The following is a 22,650-nucleotide window of genomic DNA, read 5'->3' as shown; positions in this document are numbered from 1 at the left end:
GCAGTAATAACGGACTATATTTCACATAAAATAATGGTGCCAGAAAGTACAACAAAACCCCCCTCCCCTCGTGGTCACACCACTATCCCTCTGAAGCCGCTCCACAATCCTCCCTGGCCACCAGAGCCGGCCCTAGGCATAGACAAACTAAACAAATACCTAGGGGCACCCAAGCCCGCCTAGGGAGAAGGGTGCTGTGATGGGTGCTGTGCTGTGATCTGTTCTGGATGAGGTGTGCTGGGAGTGCAACACAATGGGGAAAGGGGCCACAGCAGTGAGACCACACCCCTTCTGTGAGGACACACGCTTTTTCAGGATCCTATGGGGGGGGAGGGCACCACCCAAAATCTTGCCTAGGGCACTAATTGGGCTAGGACCGGCTCTGGGCCACGCATAGACCCTACTGGAGAGCTCTATGCAGCCGGAGATGGGAGACGGTAAACTGCTGGGACATACAGGAGGATCAGCATATAGTGGAACAGACAGCAGGGATCAGAGCAGGCCGGGACGGACAGAGGCACAGCAGTCACCGCAGGCGACACTCTGCACATACACTCCCGTGCATGATATGAACACCGCAATACTATAGGCACGAATCTCCGCCGGAGCTGATGAGGATCCGCATCCTCTATCACTGCAAAATCTAGTAGTCAGGCAGCAAAAACTGGTAGCAATGGCGACCTGGCCCCCGGGAATGGTCGAGCCCTGACTTACTGAAAATTATGATTTAAAACGAAACCTATAAAAAAAAAAAAAATTGTGCAACGTGCAAATAAGCCCTCTTTAAGCATTGTTGAACACAGCACAGTGGAATGCAGTGAAAAGTACCTTTTTTTTTTTTTTAACGAGAGACTTAGAGAATTAGTTGGACGAAACCAGTATGATTTACCAGCGGACAAGAAGCATGCGGTCAGAAGACTGACAGCGGCATTCCGATGGTGACGTTCCCGACAGGGGCCGGTAAGTATCCTAACCCTTCCTCTCTCCCCCCCATAACCCAGTGGTGCCTAACCCTAACCTCCCCCCCCCAGTGGTGCCTAAACCTAACCCTCCTCGGACGGTGCCTAACCCTAACCCTCCCTGCAGCCTAATCCTAACCCTTTCTCCCTGCAGCCTACCCCTCCCCGGTCACTGCCAAACCCTAACCCACCCTGGCAGGTCCCTAATACTCCCATCCCCGGCCTAACCCGCATACTCACCTTCGGGATGTCGGCGGTCGGGATGCAGCCATCGGTATCTTGCTCCCTTCGGGATGCCGGTATCGGCATTCTGACGGGAGTCGGGATTCCGGCGTCTGCATCCTGACGTCCGGCATCTTAACTGGGTCCCAGTTGGACAATCTTATCCTTAGCTCAAAGTTTTAGATCATGTTCTCAATGGAGACAAAGTGAGAAGGTAAGGTATTTCAACTGCTAAAGGAAAATTAGTTACATTATTATTTTGTGACTCCTTAAAATAATTTTCAAATCATGTGAAACCTTTTTAATGCAATTCAGATACTTTAGAAGTGGTAGAAACTCATGTTTCACATATTACGGTTATGAACATGAATGTGTTTGTGAGGAGTCTATCTTACGAGCCAATATCTGTGACGTTGAAATGACACGTAGACTGAGACATTTTTGTACTTCTATGCGGAGTTGAGTGCATTTTGCTTTGCGTGCTTTTTTCATGAAAGTGTTGATTTATTCAAACCTTTTCAATTAATATTAAATTTCAGTAATAAGACTACTGAAAACGATAGAGACAGATACATAGTTCCCCTTCACCTTTTAAATGGAACAGGAATTACCAAGATAGCACAAGAAATAGCATGCAATTAGGATTTGCAAACATTAACCACTTTCCTTGCACTAACGCATGAGATAAGACCGTAGCTAGGAGTGCATTACCTGACCAGGTCACATCTCATACATTAGTGCTGTCCTGCGGTTTCCCACTTGTGTAATGGAGGAAATCCATTCTGCACATGTGCAGAACGGATTTCCTCCTCCTGCTCAGGGGCCCTGGTAGTGATCCGGCTTGTTATGACCACCAACATCATTACCAAAATTGAGCCCCAGAATGCCATGTGAATGGCACTCTGGGGCGCATGCAGCTACAGTAAAAGTGCAAGGAGTTCCCTTCTGAGCACAAATATCCTGATCCCTGCGTGTGCATAGATCAGCTACAGCAGGGTGGAAAGATGATCAGTCCTCCTGCCCCTCGCTGAGATGTGCTCTACAATAGCGAGGGGGTGGGGGTACACCATGGCAGAAGGGGGGGTAGGTGAGTTACGCTGCCCCATAAAAGTATTCTTTAGGACATGGGAAGGGGGGCAAATATATTAAAAACAAACATTTGCATACATAGTGACATACAGTATGGAAGGGGGGGGGGGGACTAAGCTGGGGGTTAGGATTCTGCTCCAGGGATTCTTTACCATTACGGGTAGGTTGGGGTTGATAAAGTTGGGGATCTTTTACCACTGGGGCGCCATTTCTGATGGGAGGTGGGAAGTGATATTACAGTGGGGGAATATAGACACATGGGGGGTGCAAATTACCCCCTGGGTATATTTTGTTTTAAATAAAATATTTAAATATATATTTTAAAAAATACTCTTTAAACTTTAAAAAAAAAATTAATTCCGAGCAGTATTTGTGAAAAAAAATAATTGACAGTTAAGTGGTTAAGGTACAACTGAGAATTTGGTCACAGCAATTAGAGAATTGAACCAAACAAAAGACTTCTCATGTAGTGTCAAACGTCCAGCTCGTTAGGCTTCAATGCAGATATTCACAAAAGTTATTTTTAAACTTTTGAGATCTGCATCACATTTCAAAACACTATGGGGCATTGTTACATATTTACTTCACTAACACCTGGCAGCATGTTGCTATGCAAGTAACATCTACAGTATAGTATTATTACATGTCATCCTACATATAAGATCTACCGTCTGTTCCTAGTCACTTTACTCTGAATTGGTTAGAGCAGTGGTTCCCAAACTTTTTTGAATTACGGTGCCTTAGAATATCAGCATTGTTTTCACGGCACCCCTAAGCCAAAAGCTTGTTAATGAGAAATTCGGGAAAAAAAAAAAAATGTAGTGAAGTAGTAAAGTGAAGCAAATTGTGCTGACCTGTCATCCTTAGGTGCAGTTATGTGGTGGTGGACAGGTTTGAGCTTCTGTTTGTCCACATATTTAAATTACATTGACCATAAATAATTTGATTTGGGGCTGGACCACCAACCTGAGGCACCCCCAAGGTGCCACGGCGCACAGTTTGGGAACCACTGGGTTAGAGTTTAAAAACAAATACAATTTGTTTCCAATACAAATTTCTAAATCTAAATTAAACATTAGAAGAAAAACCACGCTAGTGTAGTCTCTAAATTGAAACCAATTTCCCAAATCAACAAGAATTCCACTATTTCACCTTCATTCTATTACCAGAAAGGTGGCTTCTATATGCCCTTCAGTGAACGAACCCTAACGTCATCCGTTACTATCCAGTTGGACATAAAGGGGGAAGAGTAACCTTTGGTGAGCGAAGCGAACCACCGTGCCCGAAGCGTGGCGAGTGAAGTAAGTCCGCGAGGGTACAAAATTTTACTATCGGTGGCCAGATACACCGGCTGAGACAAGATAAGTGCTGTGAGGGCATGGAACTGCACGTCCGCCCTCACTCCATGTCACATCCAGATCCTTATGATGAAGGGGAAATCGAATCAACCACACTAGAAACCACTGCATTGGTAATCTAACAGATATTGGTAACCCAACTCTGATGTCCTGCAGAGTGGGACTTGTCATCTGCAGCGAAGGGGTTAAAGTGATTGAAGATGAGCAGCTCTATTAAAAATTCCCATGATTATAGGTGTATAAGGTTTCTGAGAAGGAAAAGTCCAAAACTAATATGATAATTTTCATCAAAACTAATTCATCAGCATTCTGGAAGGTTTTTATATGAACAAACTTGTAATCAGGAAGCCATTAGTATCCATAAGACAGATACTATGCTTCCTAATGTCACTGCTATCAGCAGAGCAGTCATTTAGCACACAAATTATTGCCTTACTGTTGAAACATTGCTGTAATCAAAATTAATGATGCACTGATCTTGAGGTGAAAAATGGATAACTTACAACAGGCTATTGCAGAACAATGATACAATAGTGTTTATGTTATTTGGCACAAAGGCTAAAACTTGCAATGAGTATTACATCCAATTTACTGTACTTCTCAAAGCAAAAAAACAACATCAGTAGTAAAAAAAAAGTTGGGCAAAGAGATTAATTTGAACCATTTATTATTTGTATATAAACTAAATGAAATATAAAAAAGGTACTCAAAATTAGGTTTGTTCTATAGAAACAAATCGCTCATTCATATGGCCAGAAAATGCAAGGCACAATAGATGCTAATGTCAATCATATACTATTTTATTATGAGAGATGTCGTTCTGGTAATAAAATCCCATACAACAAGCTTGACACATGACAACTTAATATGTAGTTTTGCTTTTTATTACAAAACACACCATTGTTATGTTATGAGGTCTGCCGGCTTGTGCCTGAAGCATGGAGAAACTTCACTTTTTGTCCTTTAAAAACTTTCTGGACAAGTTGGGCACTTACCTGAGCTGATGAATTACCTTGCTGATAACATAATGTAAGTTCCACCTTCAGATTCCTACTAAAGGCCCCACGTTCTATAAACTTTCTGGGAAATTTGCTTTCTCCTAAGTTTGGGTACACTGAATCATCAGAAAGCAAAAGGTGTCACTATCTTAGTTGTGCTAAAAAAAAAAATCTGTATTTCGGAATTTTGGATATGGGAGACTCTACCTGTAATACTTAATGGATTTTATTTGTAATCTGGCCAGAACAGTGCATTTGATATCTGATGAGGTATATGATGTATCCAGAACAACAAACAGCAACTTAAGGCATTGCCTCCTGGGCAAAATACTCTGCAAAAATACACATTTACAATGGCTCTTCTCAACACCTACAAAAAAAAAAAAAAGGAGAGCTAGCAACAACTACATTATTACCTATTACCTGGTTTGCTTTTCACACTCTTGTTACAGTACATAGATGTTTGATTTAAGCCACAAATTCTTTTGGGTCGATATATGAGAAAAAAAAAAAAGCACCTTGTTGGTTTAATGGTGAAGTAAAACCATGTAACTTTTTTTTTTTACTGGTACTATAGGGGAGAGAGGAAAAGTTGGCTTAATATAAAATGTATGCTGTAATAAGTCCTCCATTTAATTATTTTCTCTTTCACCTTAACAATGAAATTAGCATGAGGCCCATGGGGAAGGTTCTGTGACACATACTACTTACATTCTAATGCAAGCTAGAACACTGATTAAATATTAATTTCGTCTTCCACTGAAGATCACCAGTGTGTAGACAATTAAATTACCATTTAGCCCCATAGAAAAGTAAATCATAGTGAAGTAAATCTTACATTTGCAGGCAAATCCCATTGACAACGGAGCAACTTTGAAAAGATCAAACAACCTCAAAGGAACAGAACTGTTGATTAGGTCTGCTGCACAATAGATCTCAGGAAACTAAAGTAATTAAACATTTTTGAGAAGACCTGAAACCCTAATATTAAAAAGCTTAATATAAAACTATCATTTGCCATTTAATGGTATGTTTGGACTATAATTAACTGCGTCCCACAAGAGAAACTACGTTCTTCCGTCTTTATACGTGGGATTACTTTCACATTACAGAAATCTGGGAACACTGGAAGAGACGTTAATATAAGTACACTTTTACCAGATGCATATGGTCAGCTGTGACTATGGCATAAGGAACGATGGGGGAGTGCACCAGTCATCTGACCTTCAAGTTCAGTATGCATGATTATATATATATATATATATTATATATATATATATATATATATATATATATAGTCAATACTTTTGTCTCAGTCCCATAATACCTTTACAAAGCCCTTCTATCAATTTTACAAAATTGTAATCATTAACAGCTAACAGGATGGTGTGGTTTGAGTAAATTTACTTAAGATCAGTTTTGCAGGGGTTAGGAAAAGAACATTGATTGCCTCGAATTGAATGCGGTTTCCAAGTTCAAAATACAGCATTTACTAGAAGTTGTTTTGACTTAAAAAAAAACAACACTGTCGGTCCCCATTGGTTTCCAAACCCCTATCCTGCTGCTAATTTGCTGTAATTTTCAAGCATTATACGGATTCCTATAATCTGTATATGCTGAAAAATTAGAGTTATGGTAGACTTACTTTGATAACTCCTCTTCTTCGAGGTCCATAGAGATACCATGGGGATACTGTAATTGGAGAGATACAGGCACCAAACAGTTAAAGCTTTCAGCTCCCAGGATGCCTCGGATCCTCCTCCATATATACCCCACCCCTAGTCACAGGCATTCAGTTCTGTAAACAAGACCAAGGCAAGAGAAGGAAAGTAGAGAAGGAAAAGCAATCGTACACCTGAAACACTCTTACACAAAATGAGGGAATCTGTGACTGAAAGAAAAAAATTACCCAATGCAGCCAGTTGCATCCGGGTGGGTGCCCTGTGGACCCTATGGACCTCACAGAAAAAAGCCATCAAGGCAAGTCTACCATAACTAATTTTCTTCAGGGTCCATAGGGATCCACAGGGATACAATGGGGACGTCCTAAAGCAGTTCCCCTAAGGCGGGGGATGCTCCTGAGCAGAAAGGAGAACTCGTCGCCCAAAGGAAGCATCCTGAGAGGCAAAAGTATCAAAGGCATAGAACCAAAGAAAAAAGTGTGGACAGAAGACCACATGGCTGCCTTACACAACTGTTCAGTAAAGGCACCACAACTAAATGCCCACGATGGCCCTATAGACAGAGTAGAATGTGCCGTCACAGTGCTTGGGACCTTGGAGATCAGCCTGTGTGTACACCTGAGATATAGTCATGCATAGCCATCTTGCCAGATCTGCTTGTTAGCTGGCCATCCTGGTTTGTGAAAACCATAGAACACAAAAAGAGTATCTGATTTTCTAACAGAGTTTGTGCTCTCCACATAGATACGGAGAGCACGAACTACATCCAGAGAGGCATCACCTACAGAAAGATTTGGAGCCTGAAAAGCTGGAACTACAATTTCTTCATTCAAATGGAAATGGTACACTACCTTAGGAAGGTAACCCTCCCTTCTACAAAGAACAGCTTTATCCTGGTGAAAAATCAGAAATAGGGAGTGACAAGAGAGCGCTGTCAAAATCAGGGACTCTGCGTGCAGAAGAGATAGCGAAAGGAAAAAAAGTGTCTTCGTTGTGAACCATTTGAAGTCTACAGAGTCCAAAGGTTCAAATGGGGTGCTTGTAGCCCCTTAAGAACCAAAGACAAATCCCACGACACTACTGGTGGAACAAAAGGAGGATGAACTTGCAGAATTCCTTGAAAAAAAAAAATCAAACATCTGGTAATAAGGCAATCTTCCTCTGGAACCAGACTGCTAGTGCAGAAACCTGCACTCTCAAAGTGGCCAGACAGAGAACCCAGTCTAAACCTGCCTGGAGAAAAGCCAGTACCCTGGAAATCCTAAAAACCTTAGGATCATACTTTCTAAGGGAATACCATTGACCAAAAGAATGCCAAACCCTGTAATAGATGTGGGCAGAGGCAGGCTATCGTGCCCTAAGCATCGTTTGAATTACAGAACTGGAAAAACCTTTGGCTCTTAAGATGGAAGATTCAAGAGCCAGGCCGTCAAAGCCAGACGAGTCAAGTCCGGATGCTGGCAGGGACCCTGCGTTAGCACATCCTGCAATAGAGGAAGAGGATACGGACTGTCTATGGACAGATTCTGTATGTCAGTGAACCAATGACGCCTGGGCCAAGCCAGAGCCAACAGTATTATTGTTCTGGAGGAAAGAGATACGCCAGCTTGAAGTTTCATCTTGCCATCAGTGCGTCCACAAAGGCTGCTTATGGGTCTCGGGACCTGGTTCCATACCTGGGGACACTCTCCGGCGTGTATGTCCTGACTTCTTAGGAAGTCAGCTTCCCAATTGAGGACTCCCAGCATGAATGTTGCGAAGATGGCTGGAAGAGGACGTTCTGCCCAAATCAGAACCTTTGTCACCTCTTTCATGGCAGCATAACTTCTTGTGCCTCCCTGATGGTTGAGATAGGCCACTGTAGTCGCACTGGAACTGGACTGGACTGCCCTGGAGCAGGTCCTGTGCCATAATAAGTGCTTTGTATACTGCTCGCAGTTCCAGAATGTTTATTGGCAGATGACTTTCTTGATTTGCTTATCTTCACTGAAAGGTGTGATGACCTGTCACTGCCCCCCATACGCGAAGACTGGCGTCCGTGGTGTGTCCGTGGTGCTCTTTGTTCAGATAGTCCTTTTTCAGCCACCACAGGAGGGAGTGACGAACCTCTAGAGTGAGAAAGATCCTCTGGGACCTTATTAGATGATACTGTCCGTTCCACTTGTAGAGAAACAATTTTTGCAGAGGCCTGGAATGGAAGTGAGCATACTCTACCATGTCGAAGGTGGATACCATTGATCCCAGGACCTGCATCGCTGATAGAACAGATACCCTTCTCTTGCGTACTCTCAATGATAGGGCCACAATCTTGTCCTCTGGTAGAAAGACCCTTTGTGTCTGAGAGTCCAGAAGTGATCCCAGATGCACTATTTGCTGGTGTTTGAAAAAGAGAGTATTTCTTCCAATTGATGATCCAGCCATGCTTCTGTAGGCAGGCTATGGTCAGCTGAAGATGGTGTTGTAAAACTGGAGGTTGTGCCAATATCAGAAGGTCGTCCAGATATGGTAGTATTCGGACTCCCTGATGCCTGAGATAAGCCGTCATGACTGCCATTATCTTGGTAAATACCCGAGGGGCTGTTGATAGGCCAAAGGGCAGCGCCTGGAATTGGTAATGTTGTTGTAGGACAGCACACCATAGAAATTGTTGGTGGGATGGCATTATGGGAACATGCAGATATGCATCTTCTGACTGTCCAGGGAAACCATAAAATCCCCAGGTTCCATTGCCAAAATAATTGACTGGAGAGTGTCCATACAGAACTTGGGTACCCAGATAAATTTGTTGAGGGTTTTTAAATTTAGAATATGGCAAGGAGACCCATTTGGTTTCTGAACCAAAATTAGATTTGAATAATAACCCCTTTCTTGTTGTAACACAAGAAGAGATATTATTACCCCTGCCTGATGCAGGGAATGAACGGCCTCCGGAAGGGCCAACTTTACCGCCCTGGATGGAGGAATTGTGCATAACAACTTCTGGGGAGGATGCCTACGGAAAGTGAGCGCATACCCCTGAGAGACCACTTCTCGGACCCAGGCATCTGTTGTTTGATGCCAGCAATCCGCAAACTGAAGAAGATGGCTCCCCAGGAGGAAGCCCACCCCATCAGGCAGAGGGTTTGTCGTCCAGCCTAGAAGCTGGACATCTAGCCGGCCCAGACCTCTTAGTTTGTCGCCTGGTTGTCCTGCGAAATTCTAGACCGCCTGGAGGAAGACTGTTCCTTTGCCCGTCTCTGAGGATGAAAAGACCGATAAGAAAACTGCCTAGACTTCAATGTAGCCGTAGATGGCAGACCTGCAGATTTTGAAGCTGCAAGAGTAGCCATTATCTTATCTAACTCTGCTCCAAAAAGTATATTTCCATAAAAAGGAAAAGTTTCCAGAGCCTTCTTTGATCCTGTATCAGCTTAACCAAAAGGACCCTGCGCACCACTACTGACGCTGCTGTTGCTTTAGAAGCCAAAATTCCAGCATCTATTGCAGCTCCTCCCAAAGAGGAGGCTGCTTCCAGTATGTGGGAGATATACTTCATCTGTTCTCTGGTAGCCTCTGGTAGAGAGTCCTCCAATGCCCCAGTCCATTCCTCAAAAGCTTTGGCTACCCAAGCTCCAGCCATAGCTGGACGAGTAGTGGCTCCAGATGATGAAAATATTGCCTTAAGATATGTTTCAATTTTCCTATCTTAATCCTTAAGTGAAGATGCTGACGGAATAGGCGACGTAGCATTTTTGACTACGTGCGTCACATGAGAATCCACAGTAGGATGTACCTCCCACTTAGTACATTCAGAAGCTGGGAAAGCATACAACGATGTTAATCTTTTATTCACATAAAACAGTTTATCTGGGTTACCCCATGCCTCTTCCATAAGCTCAGTGAGCGGCTCAGATTTAGGAAACTCCGTATTGATCACCTTCTGGTGTTTAAACACTGGTGCCTTCTTACTAGGAGCTGGTTCAACATCCTGAAAATCTAGGATTGAATTAACTGCCCTCACTAAAGGAGGAACATGCACGGAGGACGGATGGTCCTCCTCTCCCGAGCTAGCCCCTGGAGAAGAACCATGCGCATCATCTGATTCGTCTGATGATGCGTCTGAATCCGTATGCTGAGCAGACTGATAAAAAGATAACTTGCGTTTAGGTGCCTTAGTAACTAACAGTCTGCTTGCAACTGCTGACTGAGCCATACTCTGACTTGAGTGGGCATAAGCATCCATCCAGGAAGGATGCATAGGAGATGTAAACATAGCATGCTGTGGATACCCCATACAAGGAGGTAGTATGGGAGTAGCCATACGATCCACAAACTGCTTCATAACCTGAGACAAGGAAGACACCTAAGACGGCTCTTGTACAGGGACTGGTATACTGTACTGGTGAAGTGACTCTTTATAAAAGACAGCACACAAACCATCCTTAATCAAGTCCTGAGAGGTCAAGCCCGCCAAACAGGATTTACATGAAATCTGCACAGGGGCCTCCCCCTCTTGATTCACTTTGCATTGGTACCTTTATAATTGATGTGTCAAAAAGTAAAGTAATGTAATGTGACAGCCTTCACAAATAACAAGTGTGAAATATAAAAGAAAAAATCCCCATACACCTTCAACAGAGAGATTAGGAGAAAAACAGTGATGGTTATAACTGACAGTCAGAATTAAAAGGCAGCTAACAAACAGTCACATACAATGCATATGCAATTTAGTTGCAATGGGCTCTGAATCAACTACTCAAAACATGATGCTTGGTAGGATATAGAGCACTATATACCTGACCCATGGTAGAGGTTTACAGGGAGACAGACCCAAAACCTCCTGAGACGAAGAACTACAGCAGCACACCGATAGTGGACTGTGAGCATCTCATATATAAACACAGCAGGCAGCAAACAGTCACATACAATGCACAGGGCCGTAACTAGGGTGGTGCAACCAGTGCCATGGCACAGCAGGACAGGGGGCGCTGTTTGGGCCTGTCAAATTTCTATTATCATTCTCACTTGTAGCTTCCTCTTATTTTATCCCCAGCATCTCCTGGCCTCCCTCATCTCTTCCCTGGCCCTTCCCCATAAGGCCATGCCCCTTTTTCGGGTGCGTTATGTCCCTACTTGAAAAACAGGGGGGGCGCCAATTATTTTTCTGGCACAGGGTACCAAAAAGTCTAGTTACGGCTCTGACAATGCATATGCAATTTAGTTGCAATGGGCTCTGAATCAACTACTCAAAACACGATGCTTGGTAGCACTATATACCTGACCCATGGGAAAGGTATACAGGGGGACTGACCCAAAAAACCTCCAGAGACCAACAGCTACAGCAGAGCACCAATAGTGGACTGTGAACGTCTCATATACACGAGGCAGGTAGGAGGAGAAATCCAAATGCGGGAAAACATTTGATGGAACCGCGTCTGGGTCAGGGGAGGAGCTGCCGACCGGGTACGCTGGCCTCGTGGCAGTAGAAGCGTCTGCTGCCGATCCCCAGCGGTCTAGTGAGGACGCAGATGCTCTGGGACCTGACTGCAACGGCCTCCTTTGCGTCTCCTACGCTGGAAGCAAGGACTGCCACGCGCGATTCCCCATAAGCGAGGCATTGCCTTACCTGACATCTCCGTGCGTCCGGTTGCAGTCCAGGTTCCAGCATCGCTGCTCGCATGCTCAGCCGAAATCACCAGCACTTTTACTGGTGTTGCGGCCCAGCAGAGGTAGGAGTCGCAGTATATGCGCTCAGTACTGCCAACCCAAAAGCATAGAAAATTTAAAAAAAAAAAAATGCTTAGGACTGCCTGAGCAGCTCCCTGTTACAAAGGTGTCACTGATCACTGCCGCACCAAACGAACAACTGAAGGCCTGTGGCTAGGGGTGGGGTATATAAGGAGGAGGACCCGAGGCATTCTGGGAGCTGAAAGCTTTAAATGTTTGGTGCCTGGATCTCTCCAACCACATTATCCCCATGGTATCCTTGTGGATCCCTATGGACCATGAAGAAGAAAATTGTACATTTTATAATATAAAGGAAAAGCCAGTGTGGGGTGCACCCAAAATTGATAGCCAGTTTAGGCCTTAAAGCCCAGGCTCATAGTGGAAAAATGCGTGTTACAAAGAGTGTGGGGTCCACCCCAATTTTCCACACTAGGCTGTACCAGTCAAGGTTAATGGAACCATAGAGGTGAGACACGCAGTGTGGGGTCCCCCCACCATAATTCTAACCTGGCAACAGGGCTGGGATCCCTAGGGGTAGTTGGGCCTGCAAGAAAATGAACTAGAGCTCATTCATCACCAATGAGGCAGTGGATGCAGAGTAATAGTTGCAAAAATAGATTATAAACATTTGGTCTGTGGTGCACCACAGGCAACAGCTTGGCCACATGCCAAAAACGGAAAACCACAAATGCCAGCATGCCCTGGCACTTGTGTCTATTGGCAGTTCTACTGCACTTGGAAATTATTTAAAAACAAGACAAATTGACATTAAAAAAAACTAAACCTCTACACCCATTTGTAAGAGGACATGTTTTATTCCATACTTACTGTACCTCTTTAGGGTTCCAGAAGTAAATTTTGCGGCTAATCCCCCATTACTGTAGTTTTCAAATATCAGCAAAAAACAAAAAGACAAACAGACATGATTCCAGCAGGATAGACTATTTGTTTCTTAAAGTAACTAGAACAAATGTAAAAACATGCATCCACCTGCAGTGGTTATGCCATTGTGTGTATACATTTAAGTCTATGGAGAAACACATGATTCTATAGGACAAAGATTGGTCAAGAGTACAGAATCTTTGCACTTCCAAACTGTAGGAGCTGGGGATGGGGACATGCACACATATGCATAGATTATTTTTTTTAGATTTGAATGAGATTCAAATGGGTATACAATGTGTATTTAGGAGTATTCACTTTGTAGAGGTTGAAGAAAACTTTAAAAAGCTAAAACAGTTAGTTTTTTTAAGTTTAGGTGAAGCTAGTCCTCTAGAATCTCATATACTCATAAGATAAGAAACATAAGGTCCCCCTCCACTGAAGTTAGGGGGGGACCCTTTAAAAAAAAACCTGGCACCTGGAGCTAAAAAGCTCCTTAGATTGCAAGGATATTCATCTCTATCAGTTGGTAGGCAGTTATTCCTAAATTCCATGCTTGTAAGATGCTTTGCTTCTAATACTTAACATTTAAATGTTTTAATGTATCCGTTCAGTAACAATACATTGGGATCAATTCAATTACCTGCAAATTACTCGCAGCCACGAGTAAGTTACGGTACCTCTGGATCACGTTTTTTTTTATTCAATTACTTAGCCCCATAGGGCTAAGTAATTGAATCAAATCTATGATGCATTATAGCACAAACAACTGAAGGGAAGAAAAAATAAACTTTTTTCTTTCCCCTTGGAAATCAGAAATGTGAAGCTTAAAGAGCAGAGGTAATATTAAATGACGATGCTTCACTATATCAAGCAGCTGCCATTTAGCACAATCAGGGTACACCCAAAAGAACTGGTTAGGGATGATGTACTGTAATTCTGCAGTTATGGAATTTACTGTACCATGTCTGTTATTTCTAGGGGTGTACACGGACGTGCTCCAAAAATTAGGTGGAGAGGGAAAGTTTTATGAGTGATGAATACAGCACACTGCAGCTTTAATTGCTATATGATGCATGTTAAAAGGATACTGGTCCGTCTGAGGTCTTCTAAAGCTCTCAGGAAGATTGGCTTCATAAAGCAGTCTTGCCTTTGTGTTTCCCATATCTTGCATACACTAAAGAAAAAAAAAAAAAAAAGAAAAAAGGTTACACATACTAGTTAAAATCAGGCATTAAATGTGCATCAAGAAAGTTTAGTAATCAGTCATTGATAATGGAGCGCAAAACAAAAAACAAAGGGAATTCACCCATACACTCCATGACACTGCAGAAAACAGTGATCATGCTCTTTCTGTACCCATTCATATATCAAGCAGCCTAACTTCTGGTAACTACTGTCCACTTTTAACACTCCTCGGGCACCCAATTGGCACCTTAGATGCCACTCACACCTAGTATTACCTGGACAGGTGGAACCAATTTTCTTTTGTGATTGGTTTAAACATATGTAAAACTTATAGTGGCACCAATCGATGGGCTAATACAGTACAGATACAGCTTTCTTTCATTATATCTCACTCACAAAGTGCTTTAAATCTAGTTGTAAATGACAGAAAATCTGTTTATTTATGCTGACATAATCCCACATCTTCTGTTAACTATTTTCCAGGATTTATTTATCATCAAGTATATTTTTAATCAGATCTATTCTTTTTGATCTCTCTCCACACTCCGAGAGAGTGATCATATAATACACACATTAAACAGAGTACTTCATACAACGGATCAATTTTATCCCCATTATTTTATTACCTTAAGTCTAATGGGGCACATCCACTAGATGATCTATTCCCTGTCCAATCTCTAAATGATTTTCCCTTGAAATTTTATCTTCCACTCTGAAAAATGTGTAAACGATGTGTAAGTGATCTGCAAACGATTTTAAAGCGATCAAGTGAAATTGACCAGCATGTTCATTCGATGGAGGAGACGATCAAACGATCAGCGGGAGCGCGCATCGTACATCGTTAGAAACTATTTCTGCACGATTTGCAAACGATTTGTAAACGATTTTTAAACGATTGAACGATAACGTTATCGTTCAATCGCCTGCTAAAATCGTCTAGTGGATGTGCCCCATAAGTTTCCTAATCAATTGTTTACTACACATTCCTAACTCGCCCCCCATCCTCATTGGCTAACTTATGGAGGGTACACAAGGTCAGATATTCTTGACGATAGGAACGATAATGATGGAAAAAATCTTTACATCGTTCATATCGTTGACATGTTTGCCATGCATCGCCCAATGTTGCGCGTGCCCGCAGGTCAGATAACGATATCTGAAGTCATCTGTGTTTGCAGTCCAACTTGGACGACTTCATCATTTTAAATACTGTCAGAAATTGTTCATCGTTGATCTAGCAAGTCTGACAGTGTATATGCACCATTAGTTGTCACTCACACTATTCACGGCCAAGATAGATGGAACAAAACTAGGATTGGTTTTAGAGTCTGTATATCCTCCTAAGGCACTCACAACTGGTTGAATGCTGGTACTAATGCAAGTCCTCTGACACCAAACAGCTGAACTGATTACTGAACAAGTCTCCCTTTGAAATGCGCATATTATTCAGTCTAGGGCTCTTCGGCTGTGTGCAAGTATAAGCTGCCCTCTTCATGGTCTGTTAGGTCACCTCCACTGGGGTTGGAGGGAGGAAGACCCATCCTGCTTTGATTTAACAGGGTGCTTCTAATGTGAAACACTACAAAACACCACTATCGCAGTTCAATATCACTCAACCACAGGGCGCTCTCTCACTTGGGGTTCACTGTGGGTTACCCACACACCTCAGACAGCAGAAGTAGAAGTATGAGTGATGAATACAGCACACTGCAGCTTTAATTGCTATAGATGCATGTTAAAAATCTCATGATAAAAGGATACTGGTCCGTCTGAGGTCTTCTAAAGCTCTCAGGAAGATTGGCTTCATAAAGCAGTCTTGCCTTTGTTTCCCAAGTAGCCCAGAGGACCTTTGTGATATCAATATATGTTCTCATGTATTCTGACAATTGGACAGCTTAAAAGTATTCTTGATTTTGGGAAATTAGAAATACAGAATTATTACCTTCTATGTGTATTTGTGTGTGTGTTTATCACTAGATTTACCTTTTCACTATCAGTTGGTATTTTTCTTACTGGTCAGATACTTAAACCTTTGGATTTTTTCTTTCCCACATAACCCATACGTCTGTCATCATTCTTTTTGATTGCATGTTATCTTGCGAAAATATTATTCCATTTGTTGGGTTTTTACCCAAAAATGATGTTATATGTAGCACGTGTCTCGATCTGAATTTTTACTTAAATCATTAAAAAGTTAGGTTTTATTTACATTCTGTGTACGTGGACATGCGTGCCCCACCTACTTGGGTCTCTCTTTAGGATTGCCCTTCCTAAAAAAAACTTCAAAATTGACATTAAATGTTATACTTGTAAATATGTACAGTGTGTGTGTTTGTATGTATGTTTTCCTATATGCATTCATTAGCTGTAACATCCTCAACCTGTCACCAGAAAATAAAAAAAAGTTAACCAATCTTGCATTTAGATTTTTCCCTTTCCTTCCATTAGCTGATGATCGGTCACCAAATTCAGGTGCCATACATGTACATTGGATTCACTACATTATAGCAATCAAGCAAACCTTAAATACATCCTCCTCAGTTCATTTAAATGTACCACACACAGAAACATGGCAGACACAATCAGACACTGCCCCATCTGCAGCCCTTTCACATGGCAGTCTCCTATTCATCCACACCTCCAGGCCTGACTGCATTAAGAGGTGGTGGCGTTGGCATATTCCTTTCCTAACATTGCACATATCTACCTACATTTTCCTTCACACAGTTTCACATCTTTTTAAGTACATGCTATCTGGATTTCAACCCTTTCTTTCTGCATATTACGGTTATCTATTGTCCCCCTAGACTACACCAACAATTTCTTGAACATTAATTTGTGTGGGTCCCTCATTTCTTCTCCACTGACATAGGGGGGTATTCAATTAGCCGCGACTAATTACCGGCAAAAATGCCAGCGGCGTGGGGAAAGGCTATTCAATTAGTCTTTTTCCTGTGCCGAAAAATCAGGATTCAGGCGTGGAAACCCTGATTCCACGTAAACTGCGGAATCAATGGGTTTTTTCCCCACGCGCTAGCCCGATTTGGTGGTTTTCCGCGGACTCTACCTCGCACCTTCATGAGCTGCGAGGTTTAGTCCGACTGCAGGGGCTCACATGCGGGGTAATCCCCGCTGATTGAAATGCTTCGGCGTGGCAATTAGCCGCAGGGTTACCCCCCTATGTGGCCATCTTCATTGGCGACTTCAACACCCCCACTGATCATCTCATTGTGCCTCTAAAAAAAACCTCTACCTCTCCCAGTTGACTATTACTCATCTGGATGGCCAATGACTTGATCTTGTACTCACTAGTATGCTCAGTTTCTGAAATTCTTACCATTGTTTCCCTCTCTCATCACCATATCACCTGCAAGCCCCCTCTATTACTTAACGCTCACTGTTCTTGAACTCTACTAAGCCTCCTCATGTAAGTATTAACTCTCCTGATATTGCCTCATCATATCCTAAACAAACAGTAGTAGTAACCCTTCTCCACGTCAACTCCAATGTCAGCAGTGGCACTCTAAATTTAAGAAATCTCTTTTGTAAAGTAGAGCGTCATTAGGGTAAGTCTCATACTCCTAATGACTGCCTCACTTATACCCCTAAATAGCACTTCTATCATAAGGTTCTGGACACTTCTAAACAAAGATACTGCCAATGTCTCATATCAAGCTGGGCACACACCATACAATATATTGTCTGATATATCATCCCAACACAGATTGGAATAATACATTGTACACAGTGTGTACGCCCGATCTGTCCTTCCCAGTTGTCGTTCATTGAATGTATGTGCTGCACATCAAATGGGACGAATCAATGAGCGACTCTGTGTAGCTACGTATAGCATGTAATGATACATTGTGAGGTCGTAAGACAGATCGTGCGGTGTATAAATACATCACCTGTGGCATCTCTGGGTCGCAGTGTTGTGAGCCGTGTACCCAGCTTAATATTAAATGCTTTCACATACATTTAAATCTTCACACCTCTCCCACACCAAACCCGCTGGCCACATCAGTACCCAAGATCTAACTTCCTACTTCAAAGTCAATATTTGAAAGATTCAACATCAAATGATATCCATATCCTCAGCCAGCAACCTGCTTAATTTCTTCCCTAAACCCTATGGTGCCTTCTATTCAGTTGATCCCACAAATAAAGTATATACTCACTTCTTCTCTTTATATTTTATTACCTCTTCTCTTGATCCTATACCCTAAAACAATCAGACAAATCCTGTTCTCATCCCAACCTTAACATAATATGTATTCTCTCTACTGTTATATTTTATTCATTATTCAAGCATGTAGTGATTATTCCAATAAATCGGGCCCAAACTCCCTCCCATTTCCCTGCCAGCTGCTTGGGAGACTTGCCTACACCTGCCTCACATAATTTATTACACCCACTTATGTCAGACGTCTGTTGCCAACACTTCTCAGAGACTGCAATGACTAAAGGCCCCATACATCAGCGACTGATTGCAGCAATTGTGCAATTTGCAATAGATTGAAAAAGGGAAAGACTTTTATACACAATCTATTGCAGAGTTGCCACAATCGATTGAAAAAGGGAAAGATTTTTATACACAATCGATTGCAAATTGCACGATTGCTGCAATCAATCTCTGATGTATGGGGGCCTTAAGGTGTCAATTATTTAATCACTGCTAAACCTAAAGGCCCCCATACATCAGCAATTGATTGCAGCAATCGTGCAATTTGCAATCGATTGTGTATAAAAATCTTTCCCTTTTTCAATTGATTGCAGAATTGCCACAATCGATTGAAAATGGGAAATATTTTTTTAAACAGAATCGACTGCAAATTGCACGATTGCTGCAATCAATTACTGATGTATGGGGGCCTTGAAGGCCAATACTCTTTTCTAATTCTCCTGAATCTCTCTGCTGCATTTGACACCATTAAATACTGTCTTTTCATACAAACAATACAATCCCTAGGTCTTCCGGAAACAGCCATATCCTGGTTATCATCCTACTTATCAAATTGCGCTTTCAGTGTTCATTCTCTGGATCCTCTCCGCTCCCTCTAACAGTTGGAGTACAATAAGGTGCAGTCCTTGGCCCTCTGCTTTACTTGGTCTATACTATTTATCTTGGAAAATAAAAGTTTTTTTTAGATTTCAGTATCTCTATGCCAATAACCAAATGTACATATCCTCTTCAGATCTCTCTCCATCCGCAATGGCTTGCATTACTAAATGTATTCCTGCAATTTAATTTTTTTAAGTCATCACACCTCCTTGACATGACAATGCTTTGTCTGCACAACTTGTGTGCGCAAAATCTTAGAACATGGGTAGTGTGAACTCCAAGAGCAGCCGCATATAAAGAATAAAAAGTGAAATACAGTTTGTCTGTTTTTTTTATATATGTATTTCACTTTTTTATTTTTATTCTTTATATGCAGCTGCGGCTGCTCTTAACTATTTCCTTTACACTTCACCTTTCTTATTAGAGCGGTGCCTTGGGGCGGCTTAGCTGGGCTAGTTTGGGGGTGTCCTGCGCTCTGGATTTGAACCCTAGTATGTTCGGGACCTACCCTACAGAGGTTACCCAAATGTGGTGGGTAGGCCCATAACCTTGGCCAAGATTATGCCAAAAACCTCTATACTGCAAAAATTTATTTATTTATATATAATCAGTTAATTTGGAGTTGTGCACTTGTATTTCTTTTTGTGTATAATTAAAAAAAAATATGCCTAGGGGCTGCCTCGCAGTGTCCATAGGCCCCCATTATAAAAACGTTTTCCACCCCGCCTCCTCCCCCATCACTAGTGTAATTTTATATTATTCATTTTTAAGCCCCTTACCCTCCAGATGTTACACCACCGTACCATTCCCTATACTCCCCAGAACCATATACCCCCTTCCTCCGCACCCACATGCAGAGTGCAGTGGAGCCTTTGTCATAAGGATGGCCATTGGTGGGTTAACTATTTATGTTTACCATCGGTGGTGTGAAACTATAATAATAATAAAACCATAGATGGCCATACCTACTTGTGAGGGGAGACTGATGATCGGTCCCCCCTGCTAAGGCAGGAATCCCCGGCAGTTGCTGCGCTCTGCAGCCGCCGGGTAAATGCAGGGGGAGGTGGTCAGCGCTGGCTTCCATCTGTGGCTCAGCTCTCTGGAGCCGCCGAAGTATAAACAGAAGGGGTGGCGTTAGCTTCACCAGCGATTGCTGCTCTCTGCAGCCGCCGGGTAAATGCAGGCGGAATGCAGCCCTGGCTTCCCTAACGGGGGTATACTCGTGCAGGTGGGTGGGGAAGGGGGGGTTTGTGGCTCTGCCTTCCCAGTCGGCTGCTGCTACGTGGGGCCTCCGAAGGGAGAGGGGGGCAACACTGGCTTCCCCGGGCGGCTGCTCTTCTCTGCAGCTGCCAGGAGGGGGTGCCATCAGGCTGCCCGATCACTGCTGGCTACAGAGCTCGGGACGCACTGGGGGCGGGGCAGAAGCTACAGAGGGGCCAGAAGGTCCCTCTGTGATGGGCGACGGCAGGAAAATTATCTTCCCACAGTCGTCCAGTGGGTGTTTCTGACTGGTCCCATCAGATGTGACCATGTCAGGGAAAGCCAGCCTGGTGTGGTCGCATCTGATGCGACCATGCCAGGCAAGTGGTTAAGAAAGATTTAACAGTTTAAGTAGTGAAAAAGTGAATGGTGCAAAGGATTGATGTAATAAAGTCTTCAAATAATAATGACCTCTCCTAGTGACACACAGCAATATGTGTTCTAGTTTTCCTCTTTGCATCACAGATGACATCTCCACTTCATTTTCCATGGTAATGAGATCTCAATTACAGTGCAAAAGATTGCGCCATGGTCTAAAGAGTCAGCTAATTATGATTCAATGACTACCACTTGTACATCACGTCATTGCTCGATGTGCTCATTTCATAAGATTACCCTGTTTACAAGAAAACATACTGGCATCCAAAAATGAAGCAGTTTTCATCAACAGAATAAAATCTCAAGTGCTAGAAGATGGAAAATGTGCCAGATTGAAGGCGACTATAAGCAGAGCCTTCTGATCTTACGGTTCTGCTAAACAGACAAACTTAAAAGACTATTTAGCTTTATAGTTCTACTTCATGGCTAGAATTATAGACTACTGTAGAAAGACAGATCCAGTAATTTTCTATTTTTATAAATATTCTACAAATACAACACAAAACAAACAGCAAAACATTACAATACACTTCATGCTATAAGAAAGGATCAAACAAGGATAGACAAAAAAAAAAAAAAAGAATCCCATGCAAGTGCTTGTGTAGAGAGAGACACGTAATCATATCTTAATCAGTAATCTGCTGTGAAGGGGAGATTTCAGGCACCTGCAACCCACCCCTCACACGAGTTTGCCTATGGTAATAGAGTTTTACAAATACCCATGTAAGCAATATGAAAAAGTATATATTAAAAAATATTTATACTTGTACATTTATTTAAATAGTCATAATTAAAATACAAGTACATAAAATACCTGTTGTGCCATAGTTTATTTTAAGCATTACATAGTATAGGCACAATATGGGTAACACTATTAAAACTGTTAAAAGGGGGCAAGGTGGGGAGAATTGACCAAATGGAGGGGCAGGGGTATGTACTACAGGAAATAGTACAGATTTTCAGAAGAAAAAGACCGGCACAGACCATATTTGCCGACTATCTGGCTGCCCCCTCTGATCAAGTCATTGTGGCCACACACCCCAATATACAATGCATAGATACTGGTATTGTACAGTAGGGTCGTGGCTACGATGACTCAAATCAACATGAATTGCGTCATTTGCCATTCGGACTGCCTATTTTACCTGGTAAGTAGGCAGCTGAGATCAGGCGACAGCTGTCTCCAGAATACTTGCCCACTTCTTCGGGTGGCAGGAAGCACCGCCTGATTTTCGGGAGCCTCCCGGCCGTTGCAGGAGAGTAGGCAAGTATGAGACAAACAGAGACAGACACTGTTTTTTGCCTGTTTACTCAAATGACGTACCTATTCCTGAATTTTGTGTTTTAATTCAATAATGTACTAGTTACTGCGCCTAGGATTAGTACTTTTTGTTGCAAAGATGTTGGTATAAAGTAGCAGATTAAAAATGTGTGGCGTGAGTCACTCCTATACAGTCCGAGTGACTTGCGACACTCAAAGTTATGCTTAAGGTGCCTACCCACTAGAAGACAGGCAAAAGACTCCACGATTAGGACATTGTAATCGTGCAGTCATTTGTCAGTCTGTGATGTGCCTACATTGCACGATCAGTCGTTCAGCATAGGCACATCAATCATCCGCAAACATGCTGAACCTGACGTTAACGTCAGGTTGACCAGCATGTTTGCACGATGATAGATGTCTTAACGACCAATTTTTTAAACAATCTGCGAACGGTGATCTAACGATATAGTTATTGTTCAATCGCTCATTTTAATGGTCTAGTGGATAGGCACCCTGGGTCTGCTACTTTATACAAACTTCTCTGCAATAAAATATATTAATCCTAGGCACAGTAATTAGTACATTATTAGCGACTTAGGGCC

At 42.5% G+C, this 22,650-nt stretch overlaps 1 protein-coding gene across 2 annotated transcripts in view; it reads right to left on the bottom strand.

Annotated features, from left to right (window-relative positions):
* SMAP1 (small ArfGAP 1) overlaps nt 1–22,650 on the bottom strand; it is a 388,489-nt gene that overhangs the window by 261,252 nt on the left and 104,587 nt on the right. For both annotated transcript variants that reach the window (XM_088471186.1, XM_088471189.1), the window contains exon 3: nt 13,988–14,073. In XM_088471186.1, the coding sequence (XP_088327312.1) occupies nt 13,988–14,073 (86 nt within the window). The remainder of the gene's footprint in view (nt 1–13,987; nt 14,074–22,650) is intronic.

The sequence above is a fragment of the Taudactylus pleione genome, unplaced genomic scaffold (assembly GCF_031769625.1).
Source record: "Taudactylus pleione unplaced genomic scaffold, aTauple2 ptg000015l, whole genome shotgun sequence".
Classification (NCBI taxonomy): Eukaryota; Metazoa; Chordata; class Amphibia; order Anura; family Myobatrachidae; genus Taudactylus; species Taudactylus pleione.
This window is presented reverse-complemented; position numbering and strand designations above follow the sequence as displayed.